Source organism: Megalops cyprinoides, chromosome 3 (genome assembly GCF_013368585.1).
Source record: "Megalops cyprinoides isolate fMegCyp1 chromosome 3, fMegCyp1.pri, whole genome shotgun sequence".
Lineage (NCBI taxonomy): Eukaryota > Metazoa > Chordata > Actinopteri > Elopiformes > Megalopidae > Megalops > Megalops cyprinoides.
This window is the reverse complement of record NC_050585.1, coordinates 24,718,157-24,729,889: the sequence shown is the minus strand read 5'-3', so window position 1 is coordinate 24,729,889 and position 11,733 is coordinate 24,718,157. Positions and strand designations below refer to the sequence as shown.

At 39.5% G+C, this 11,733-nt stretch overlaps 1 protein-coding gene across 1 annotated transcript; it reads left to right on the top strand.

Annotated features, from left to right (window-relative positions):
* Window positions 1-550: 550 nt before the first annotated feature.
* hmgn7 (high mobility group nucleosomal binding domain 7) lies at window positions 551-5,912 on the top strand. Its single transcript, XM_036525487.1, has 6 exons — window positions 551-700; window positions 2,099-2,128; window positions 2,301-2,330; window positions 2,734-2,781; window positions 3,149-3,268; window positions 5,174-5,912. Exons 1-6 carry the CDS (start codon window positions 686-688, stop codon window positions 5,222-5,224), a joined length of 294 nt encoding a protein of 97 aa, XP_036381380.1. The 5' UTR covers window positions 551-685; the 3' UTR covers window positions 5,225-5,912.
* Window positions 5,913-11,733: the final 5,821 nt, after the last annotated feature.

The following is an 11,733-nucleotide window of genomic DNA, read 5'->3' as shown; positions in this document are numbered from 1 at the left end:
GCACGACTCCAGTGGTGCCGAAGATAAGGTTACGTTCGTTTTCAGAAACTACTGTAGCTAGGTAGCCGGAGTTTTCTGCCGCCAATAGGAATCAGTCTCAGAAGCTGGGCTAAGTTTTTTTTAGAAGGAGGAATTTGGTTAAGCGGCCAAACAAGAATGTGTCGAGAAGGATGGGCGCCATGTTGGGAGTAGACTAAGCATACATTTCCTTGCTGTACTTTCTTTCCTCGTATTTCCGCAATATCAAAACGCCTGCGTTACTCGCCTGTGGGCTGTTAATCCACGACATTATTTTGTGCGGGGTCAGAATTAAATGCGGCTTTATACCGACGTCTAACGACAACCCCCACCTTATTCCCGAGATAGGGTCACCATTTCTTAAATAAAACGAGTGAAAACCCTCCCCTCACATTCAGGATTTCGCGCGTAAAAAATTCCCTGCGTTGAAATTCCAGTTATTCTGCGGCTTCCGAGCCCGTTCACCGATTGGCCAACACAACATCAATCTCGATTTAGCCGCACCCCTCCCCCCCATTCAACCACTAGCTGGGTTTAATGTTGCTGTGTGTTTACTACAGTATTAGTGTAAAGGGAGATTTGCCTTTTTCATGCTGTGAACTCTGAGTAACAAAACAGAGCATTTTAGTTTTTATTTTAAAAGAAGGAAGCTATTCAGGAATCCAACATGCCCAAGAGAAAGGTATGTAACTACTTACAATACAGTAACGTTATGCGGATACACTTTTGCCGCTTCTGAAATCAGAGCCGTAATATTGTGATTCCCTCCAGACAACGGAGATTTAATTGCAAAACCCCGTTGTTATGCAACACAAAATGTAAAAAACAAAATGTTGTAAAGAATGAATGCATGTTTCGCAAATTGTGCTATTTTTTTTACTTTACTTGTATGTCTGCATTGTGGTTTCTTGAGTACCATACTCCTAATCTTGTGGCGAGTCTGAAGTGAAGCTTGGTCTCCATGCTGTAGAAACCACAGGCAGCCATGCTTTGCAGTTCTGACTATCCATCGTGAAAATGGCCAAACACAAATGCTTCGCTTTAACCACACACGCATCGTTGCTGGATTCACAAGGGCACAGGGAAATTGATGAAAAATTCTTCTTTTCTTCGTCCCCTGAAGAAATTACTTTGGCATTCTCACGAAGATACAATTTTAGTTATTTTTCCTTTGTTCGTGGTGTTAGATGAGTGCTATGACTCCTTCTTATCGGCAGATGGCGGAGTGTAGTTGATTGTATTTCAGCCCCTCCCCCCGGTGTAGTGATAAAAAAAATATTGGGCTAGAATGTGGTTTGGATTGAGGTTTCGTTCGAGATAGCGCCCTTGTTAAACTGGGGGGTTTACGTCGAATACCACTAGAGTTACTGCCTAGAGAGTGCCATTATTTTTGTCTTTAAATCCTCTTTATTATAGCGAGCCCCAATGTCCTATTTGTATTGGGAAATACGGTTTTCACTCACCACCAATTGTCTTCAAGAATAACCACGACTAACTGTTCGGCAACCTTAGCTACTGACAAACAAGCTAGCAAACAACAGCATCCTTTCAGTTTAATAAGCTTGCTAGCCATGATTAACGAGCCGGTTATCAGAATATACAGCGAGTTGTCTAACTTGCTGCAAAGAGCAAAACTCTTAGCTGGCTTTCAATCAAGATGGCTAAGGTACTCGGTTCCGCGGGTCTCTCGGTTTACCTAAGTTAGGTAGCTAACCTTAGCGTTAGATAGGCAGCTGACTAAAGCTATTGTCTTCACGAAGAGCGATCAGACAAGATAAATGTGACATTGAATCTCTTGATGGCCAGGCTGTGTGCTGACGAGTGGGCAGGTCTGTTAGAGACCAGGTTTGGACTTCCCGCCCAGATGCTTGGTCGCTAGCTATCCGTATTAGCCACGCTAGCGATAGTTAACTAGTTCGAATTATTTATTTCCTGATTTTTTTTTTCGACATACAGCTGGAGACATAAAGTGGAAGACTAGCTGAACACTATTTGTTAACCAGTGAGGCGGGGATCAAGTAGAAAATATTTTCACCCACCTGTTTTTTTCCTTGTTTTTTTTCTCCGTTTAACACAACAGCAGGGAGCTGACGGAGAAGTAAAAGAGGAGGTATGCATTTTCGCCTTTTCCTGTCTGGAAGTTGAGAAATTTTACAGCATTGGTCAGATTAATGTCTTCTGATATACAGTCATGTTTGAATAACGCAGTGTTTTTGAAATGCTTTATGTTTTAATGTGGTTTTGAACATTATCCTTTCTCTTCTCTCGCGTTTTTGTTAAAGCCTCAGAGGAGATCTGCAAGGTTATCGGCGGTAAGTGTTGCAATTTCATTTCGCTGCTTCTTGAAGTGTTATCCTTAAACACAGCTCCGTCCCGCGGGTGTTAGACTTGTACAATACATGCTAGGCCACAGCTCCAGGTACTCATGCACTCTTCCTTTATTTACAACAGTTGAAGTCTTGGTCTTTTACTTTGACTAAACTGGAATAATGGCATGACCTTTCCTAGAATAGAACCTCGGGTGTTTTATTTCCAGTAGCTTGATAGTTGCTTTAATAGTAAATAATAATGGTAAATACCCGAAGTTGTCACTGTAATTATAAGGTGAATGGTTACATAGCTCATGTTCCACTTTTCACCCATTTCAAGTGTGGTGATGAGTGGCAGCGACATTTTGATTTCTGAGGACCTTATCATGTGTTCTTCCTTTCACAGAAACCAGCACCTCCAAAGCCGGAACCAAAACCCAAAAAGGCATCAAAGGTAACTGCTGTTAACACTCAAAGTGGAGTGGAAGATGTTTTGTTCTGAAAACCAAATCGTTGTAGTAGAGAGAAATATTTATTGATGAAATAATAGATGCTGTTGTAGATTTAGTCAAACCATCTGGAAATGCATGCATCTTGCAATAGGTTGGCTGGTACAGGTTATAGTTTAAGCAGGGCCAGGTTTGAGACACCACTTGCAAACCATGTTTCCAAAAGTCAGCAGTAATTTGTTTACTCCACTGTATAATTTCTCCGTAACCACACTCTCAGTGTCAGTATTGGATGTTAAGAAATCTTACTCACATCAGAATGTAAGATTTAATAGGATCAATCTGATTAAGTTCCTCTTACTACCTTCACAGAAAGAGAAAGCAGTAAACGACAAGAAGGAGGATAAAAAAACTAAGGGGAAGAAAGAAAAGGCAGAGGAGGAGACCAATGAAGAGAACCACTCTGAAAACGGAGAGCCTAAGACTAATGAGGTATGCAGAGTCATAAGAGATGAAGTGTCATTGTGTACTAATGTTTTTAGTACACTATCATGAGCACAAACATGAGGTAAACTGAAATTAATACTGTAGCTGCACACTACACCGTAGTTTTATCCAAGCTTTAACACTGAGAAGGGAAACGAATATTTAACGACCAGTGTACAGTGTAACCCACTTAATTTCCCTCCCTTGCTGTGCAAAACAAATACAATGCAAAACAATGGTTATGCAATCCAAGAGACTCTGTTTGAGCTTGCTACTTCATATGTTAAAATTAAATGTGTTAGAAATAAGGTGGCTCAAGGATGTGGTTTATTGCTGTACTGACCAGTGTGCTTGACCAATACACCATTGATTATTAACATACAGCATAGTACTGTCTGAGCATGTCAGCAGCTATACAGTGTTTCTCAAAGTTACAGTTAAATGTTTTAATCTTTTAAGCTACAGTGTCAAATAAATGGCATAAACAAAGCAACTGTAAATCCATTGAAAGGTGTAAGGCAGAGTGTTTCCCTTGAACATGATTGAGGAATTTCTTTGCTCATGCTATTGATAATTTTAAAAAAGGCGTAAGATACAAAGAAAAAAGTTAATAAGAAGGTTGCCATTTTTGGAGGTGGCTAAAACATGTAAATGTTTTAAAGGCAACAGAAATGAGCAGCTAGGCATGCAGATTCGTATTCAACATGCTTAAGCTTTAACATTTCTCTGGGAGTAAAATTTGGTAAGCTGAAACTCTGAGGTAACTGAAACTACTGTTTCTGTTTAGCTTGCTGCACTTTTAAAAAAATTTTTTTTTTTAAAGCCATCAACTCTCAAGACTCCAGGACCACCATTGGAAATTCAGCCCCCATAAGTGCATTAGCCTAAGCCAGCTGTTACCATGAGCAATAATATAGTGCTAGCTGTTGGTGGGTTAAACAGCCAATGCTACTTAGATGTCTTGACAAGCCTCTACTTCTAAAGTGAATGTTGGCATATCAAGTTTGCTTGTGAGGTGATGATATCCCTTGTCAGCATCATTATGCAACTTTTGATGGCTGCTCAATGTTTATACAGTCTGGAAATGGTGTTATTGCATACATTTTTTAGACTATATGCCTAAAGGCCAAAAGGTTGTAATTGGCTACTCTGAAGATGACAGTCATGGTTTTCCTGGGATGTTTTAATTCTGTTTAGCATTTAAACCAGTTTTGAGTTGCACATTGTTTGAGGGGGGAAATGTGATGTTAAGAGGTTTGTCATACTAAGAAAGTTTACAAATTGGGTTGATCTGTGTGAGTATAAACCTCTGTATCTGCTCTGTATGCATAAACATACATTTATTGCTGAAATTGAAAGTGCATATTGATGCAAAGAAATTCTAATTATTATGCGTTCGGTCGAGATTCATGCAGCCCTGAACTTTGGCAAACCAAGTCTTTATGTGATGAGTACCAACAGTGACGTCTTGAAGCATAAAATGCAAATGCAAAATTGTATATAGGTTTCGTTACAATGGACACCATTATGTGGCTGTCAGTGTAGAGCTGAAATTCAGTCTTTCTGTGTAATACCCATCCCCCATGCCCTTAAACATCTCACAAACATGTCATTGTCTTAATTCTTTACATTCTCTATATTCAGTTAATACATTATAGGATGGTCGTATTCATGCAAACTCTCTCTCTCTCTCTCTCTCTCTCTTTGACTGAACTTAACTCTTTATATTAATTTTCCTGTGTGTCTTTTTTGTCCCATCCTATCTTTTGCCTTGGCACTGAATGCTTAGTATGAAAATTGTGGATTAAGATCATGCCTGATTGTGTGGCTTGGTTTGTTGTATGGTTTTTGGTTCCTTGTTCTTTATCTCGTGGGTCTCCAGTGCTGACTGCTTGTTTTGTCCATCTGCAGGTTGCTGAGGCTCCAGCAGAAGCAGAGAAGGAGGAAGCAAAGCCTGAGTAGCAACACTCCCAGTCACACCCCCCACCCGATCCCTGATTGGCCCCCAAGTCTCACATGGTACCCCTGAACCTCCATGACATTGTTAACAGAGGAATATTTTTATCAACAATTTTATAAATATCAGTACAGGTTTTTAGCACAAAACAAAGCTAAATATGGAGGACCTTGCGAGTTCTGCAGTGGTCATATCAAGCATCAGTAAGCAAGACAAACTATACAAAAAGATTTTTTTTAAATGATGTTATGTGATTGTTGGTAGTTTGTTCAGTGTAGGAAAAGAAAACCAGCTGGTAGTATATTTGTGAGTGTCACATCTTACGTTTCCTTTCCCAAACCATTTCACTTCAGTAGGCTATCATTTTTTTACCTTCTGTATGTGCAGTGATTTTTTTTTTTGTTTTTAAATTTGGGGGGTTTTATCTTAATTTTTGATTTTTAAAACAAATTGTCTATAAGAAAGAGGAATCGCCTAAAAAACTGAAAACATTCCAAGCAGAGTGATGACAAGGACTGACTTTTTGTTTGTTTAAATAACCATGTCAAAAATTATTTTGGTAAAACAAAATTATGGAAAAAGCTTGTAAGAGGTCAAACTCATGCGAGACCATTAAAAATTATGTTCTAAGGTTTTTTTTTTTTAAAAAAAACATATTCAAACATCATGGAAACATGGAAATATGCAGTTATCAATGTGTACCCACTCTTGAGTTCTGGATGTCTCTTAATAAAGTAATCCTTGGAATTTTCCTCATTCTGTTGCACTTTGGGTTACTTCTCTGTAGAAAATGAGCTCTTTGGGTTCATTCACAAAAATTCAGCTTGAGAAAGTCAAAACACTTCAAAAACTCAATTACAGAAAAAAAAAAATCTTTTTTAAAGATCAATTTTGATTTAATTTAATGCTTTGGAAACTATTTATTTGTTACCAAAGCAGAATGTGTTTTGTTTTCTTTTGGAAAATACATTCATTTATGTTTCAGAAGTGGATGGAATTGCTGGCAACATTAAGGTTTATTGTGTTGTCTATATATATGTGTGTATATATATATATATATATATATATATATATATATAACACACTTGTAGTATCCATTTTTAATGGGTGCTGTGCATCAATATGCAGATTGATGTTTGAGTTCCCTATAAAGCTCATTTATAAAAATAGAAGTTATTCATGTTTTTAGCGCCTTTTCTGTTAAGAAAAGAAGCGCCTTCTGTTTGAAGAAATGTTGATAATTTGTTTTTCATGACTTCAGTTTGGTCTGTTATACCAAACTGGCTTGGAGTGTTTTTTTGCAGGGCATCACATATGTGTGATGAACAAATGGTGAGATTATGTGACCCATTAAGAGTCTTTTGAATAAGAAATACAGTTTGACTGTGAAATTGGGGTTTTCCTGAGTTTGTAGAAGACCTAGAAGGTGACATCTCCATGGGAGACGGCGGTTGCTGGAGGGGCTGTCTCATTCGGGGATTTTGATTTTATTTTCAGTTGATAATTTGAACCATTCAGAACATTAATTTCACCTTATTAGAACTGAAAAAATACAAATGCTTTCAAAATAAATGCAGTCTTCACACTTATGTCTGCATTTTATTGGGACTGGTAATGCCATAGCTAGCTATAGCGCCCCACTTTGATTAACCTTTGGATCTTTTGCTGAAAAGGGCAGTGATATAACTAGCTTGCCTCTGCTTTGTTCTGAAAACTGTGGATATTTGGATTTTTGGCATTTTGACTTTGGGGATCATCATATGTAAGATGTGAAGGAACTCCCCTTAAAGGAAACTTGTGCATCACAGTGATTGAGTCTGTAAGCAGGTCAGTAAATTCCATAACTCATTTAATACAGCTATTGTAAAAAGGTGTAAAATGTCAAACGACACTTTAAATTCAACTCTAAATACTACGTACATATGTGGCAGAGCTGAAGTGAGTAGCTCGTGTCAGCCCTGCATAGAGACTGTGGGGTAGCAGGTAGCAGGTAGCCAAGGGCTTGCAGCAGTTACGTCACTCCCTGAGACCTGGTTAACTAGCGTTGCCGACAGGCTAGGGGCAATTTGCCTTTAGCTCAACTGGCAACGACGTTGGCCATAGTGGGTTGGCAGTGAGCAGTGAGAACCCAGGTTCAAACCTCGCTCTCTCGCTGACCCACGTAACATCTAGTTAAAAAAAAAAATACACAATGCAGCCTACACCCGTTACACATATAACATAATAAAGACAAATTTCCAAGTGCTTGTTTTCTAACACAGCAAGGGAACTCCTGCTTTCTTGGTAATGTTTATCTTTAAAGGTCTATGTACAGTAAACAAAGAATACTGTTATGATCTAATAAGGTATAATGCTATTGGAAAATGTAGGCATAAACCCACATAGTAAAGCTTACAGTGTATAATGTCATTTTTTTATTTGAAAGTCAATGAATGATACTCATAAAACAGGGAAAGTATGGCAAATTATATTATAAATCCAATGAAACTGAAATTTACCACATTCATAGCATGCTGCCACAAAAAATGTATTTCAGTATACACCAGAGAACCAATTTAGCATTATTTTAAATATATTTTTAAGTAGAGTTAAATGTTGATTGCATTTTTCAACTAAGACTAGCTAAATAGCGAGCTGTCCAGAAAACAAGAATGGGGCTGGTACTTAATCCTCCACAACTACTTTGCTGGCCTTGTTTGCTCTCAAGAAAAAACAGTGATGCTTAATTTGTGGGTCAGTGATTGAGGTTACCTCTTCCAGGACTGTTTCTTCCATTTGCAGCCAAGAAAGATGTTACTTTGGAGTCATTGCTTCACTTTTCCATGATTTACCTGCACTGAAGTAAAAATTGAACAGCGATATATTGGTGTATAACCATCAAGCCTGACTGCTGTTCTTCCAGATGGGAATTTATACGATACAGCATGCAGGTGGTGTGGACAGCCTGGCTGCTACACTGTCTTTTGCACGGCAGTGGATTACATTTTGAAGTCTGTAGTTTTTGTGGGACACCATGCATTGGCCTCACGGCCAAGCAACGCACTGAAGCAATGCTTCATTTCAGGACTTGAGTTTAAATTTTGCCTGTACTGCATAGTAAATATGTCCTAATAAAACCTAACTTAAAAGTCATTGTCACCTTTCTCTGTCCTATTTTTTGTCTGTTGTCCTGTTTTGTATCTATTGTCATATCTTGTTAGCTTGTTTTAAATCATGGCCAAATTGGAGGACAAGGTGGTATTGTTGACCAAAAAAGAGAAAAGACAAAAAATGCTAGGCAGACTCCCATGTACAGAGATCAGCAGTGAAACCCCTGCAAATCAAAGTCAGTTGGAGTGGTTCTTAAAATTTGCCAAGGACACATAGGGATTTAAAGGTAGTCAGTCAAGAATTTTATCTTGAGGTACCCCTGTAGTGACAAGTCTTGCAAATGCAATTAGAGGTGTGTATGTTCAACAATAAATTGCCATTGCAGGATAACACTGTCTAAGAGTGTATTTGTGGTCATTCATATGGAGGAGTGACTAGGAGCTGAAGTCTTTATGTTGCACTCATATTATTGAAACATTTATCTGATGACTATAATGTATTGTGTAACTATGAGTTTTGATTTTTTAAAATATATACTACTACTGTTTACATACAGTAATGCATGCATTATTTCTTTATCTGACAGGAACCCATATCTAACATGAAGCATAGTACTTACCAGAGCAAAATGGACAATAGTTCTAAGCATTCTAACGGATGTGTCTTTGATGGCTCCCTCCTTGGTTAGACATAGCATAGAAGTTGCATGTGGCTGGTCCCTCTCTGCGTGAATGGGTAGGGCTTGATCACTGGCCAGGTTCTTGTGTGTGGGCCACAGAATGGCTGGATCCCTTGCTCTTTGTCCCTCTTTGAACAGGATGCCATGTTCTTTTTCTCCTTTATGTTTGTGGTCCCTCTTGGTTAGACTCAGATGCAGTGCTCTGGGTCTGAATTAGCTCAGAGATCTTCCACTCAAGCTAAGGTTCCTTAAAGGTCTTTTCTGACTTGCACAAAGAAGCTAGAAAGCTGTAGAAAAGGTTAGCACAGTCTCATCAGGAGTCTTCTACCTCGAGCTGCAAAGACTTGGGTTGCAGCTCTTTAGTTTATCAGATGCCAATTGCTTGTTTAGCAGATGAAGGAAGCACTCACCATATTGTGAGAGCTGGGAGCCTTAGTAGACACAAGGAGCAGAGGTCTTCACAAAAATATGCAAGTCTCTTCCAGAATCCCTCCAGAGGTTTTCTGATAAAGATTGTGAAATAAGGCCAGCATGGATCAGATGTCAACTAATCACCTGCTTTTACATCTCAGAAAGCTGGCTGAGGCTTAGTTTTATGACCCTTTGTTAAGCACACAAAGAAACTGAAGAGAATTCCTCTATCCCTCTGATGTGCTCTACAGAGAGAAATTATGAAGTGCAAACAACCTGAAACATAGCTACAGCCCATTGGTTCTTGGGATGTGGATAAACAACCTGCCATTCTGACAGCAGGAGAGACTGGTACGGTGCAGAGTTAACAAGTAACAAACTGATGGCTGGGATAAGGACAACAATGCAATGGCTTCTCAGAGCAGTTGGTAGAGCATCAAGCAAACAGGAGTTGACCTGTAATGAAAGAATTAACTCCTTCACATGAACTGTATTCCTGAAATAGTGGACAGAGACTGGAGTAACAAATGTAAGTCATGTAGGATAAAAATTATTTTATTATCCCACATTGTTGTGGGCAAGTTTCCTGTAATTAAGTAAAGCTTCTTTGGAGCTTCTTGCACACTCAAATTCTGTTATGAAGAAGTTGCCTCTTGTCATTTCACTTTTGTCAATGGTAACCATTCACATTGTGAGAAGGGAATCATATTGTAAGGCATTTACAGTACTTGATACAGACCTGCACTACTGAGTTGCATTTACGGCTGTACTGTTTCTGTGGAGGTCTTGTAATGTGTTGATCTTGAGCTCCTTTCAGAAGCACCGATGCATGTGCAGTTTCTGCCTTCCCTGGGTTCTGATAGGATCATGAGGAGTGGCCAAAACAAGTCCATTTAGACTAAGGGATCTTGATCTTCTGTAAGCACAATGATTGCATTTACAAAATCTGTGTGTACGGTAACCCGTAGCTTGAGGTCAATCAAGACCTGCTTCCTGCAGCAGAAACATCTTGTCTGTTGTACACAGCTCCCACTGCACACCCTCAATAAGAAATCAGGGCTGACTAAGTGTATGCATCTCCAACGTCAACAGCTTCTAACACATGAGAAATGCATACAGGACACCCTCTGTGATCCAAATATGCGTTGAGCTTGTAAAGACTCAGAATCAGTAAGTTGTGGGCATTAACAACTTATAACATTGAGTAACAACCTCTTGATTCCCACAAATATATCAGGGCTTGTTAGGCGCTTGTGTGATCCACAAAATCATACCAAAATTATAAAAATCTAAAGGGGGAAAGGTTTAGCTGTGGAAGAGGTAACAAGGTAAACTTTTTCAATGGGAAAAAAATATTCAATCTTGAGGTGGAAATGGAATGCTGAATTTAATAAATAGATTATATAGCACATAGCACATATGTGTGTCAGGCAATAACAGCTTGAGCATATGATTAATGGTGAACATCTGAGGAAGACTTCGAAAGGAGATATTTCCTCTTCTCTGCATTAATGGTTAACACAGTTACATCAGTGGATGTATTGTCACACTGATCTGAATTCATTTGAAGAGACAGCAGCAAGGTGACTCTTTCGGAGCAAGATCAATCATACTGGTACGCATAGCTCCATGGACTGAGGAGCAAGTGACTGCTGCCCTTGGTGATGGGGAGCGGAGAAGGTGGTGAGGGTGGGTGGAATTCATTTCCAGGCAAGCTGAGGTGTGGGACATGCATGAGACACTTAGCCGGAGCATTACGTAACATAGAGTCGCAGAGGTCAGAAAACGAAGGCGTGATTGGTTCCAGATGTGTGTGACTGCAACTGCAATACTGCAACGATCTGGCTCCTATCTGAGCTGCTGTGGGGGGGGGTGCAAATACCTTTATCTGACCTGTGTTAAACACTATGGACTAAGTGAACATCACCTTCGATGCCTTTTCTCTCCCTTCATTGGCAGTTCCCCAGGGACAGTCAATGAAAAGGAGCTTGTGGTTAAACCTGGGTACTATGCGTTTGACATGAAAATCACTGTGCACTGTTCCAGTGAAAGACAATTCACAGCAGTATTTGTTATGTGCTCCTATAGATCACGTGGACGTGAAACTGATATTTTTATTTGCGCATTGTCGAAAAGCATGTGTCAGTCTTAAATATAAATCTGCTGCAACAACATGGAAGGGCTGAGGGTGGAACAGCCCACACAGTGTCATGATACGAAACATTGCCAGGAGAATGAATGTGGCGTCACGCACAAAGGCAGGCCTTTGTTGTGGAGGCCTGTGCAATGGAGACAGGGTCTGTGCCGTAGGAGGGGTCAGACAACGGTCTGTCA

Bases quoted from the DNA above. Each gene is read 5' to 3' on its own strand.
- hmgn7 (XM_036525487.1), top strand. The intron at 2,331-2,733 runs GTAAGTGTTGCA...TTCCTTTCACAG, and splicing joins GATCTGCAAGGTTATCGGCG to AAACCAGCACCTCCAAAGCC. The intron at 3,269-5,173 runs GTATGCAGAGTC...GTCCATCTGCAG, and splicing joins GAGAGCCTAAGACTAATGAG to GTTGCTGAGGCTCCAGCAGA.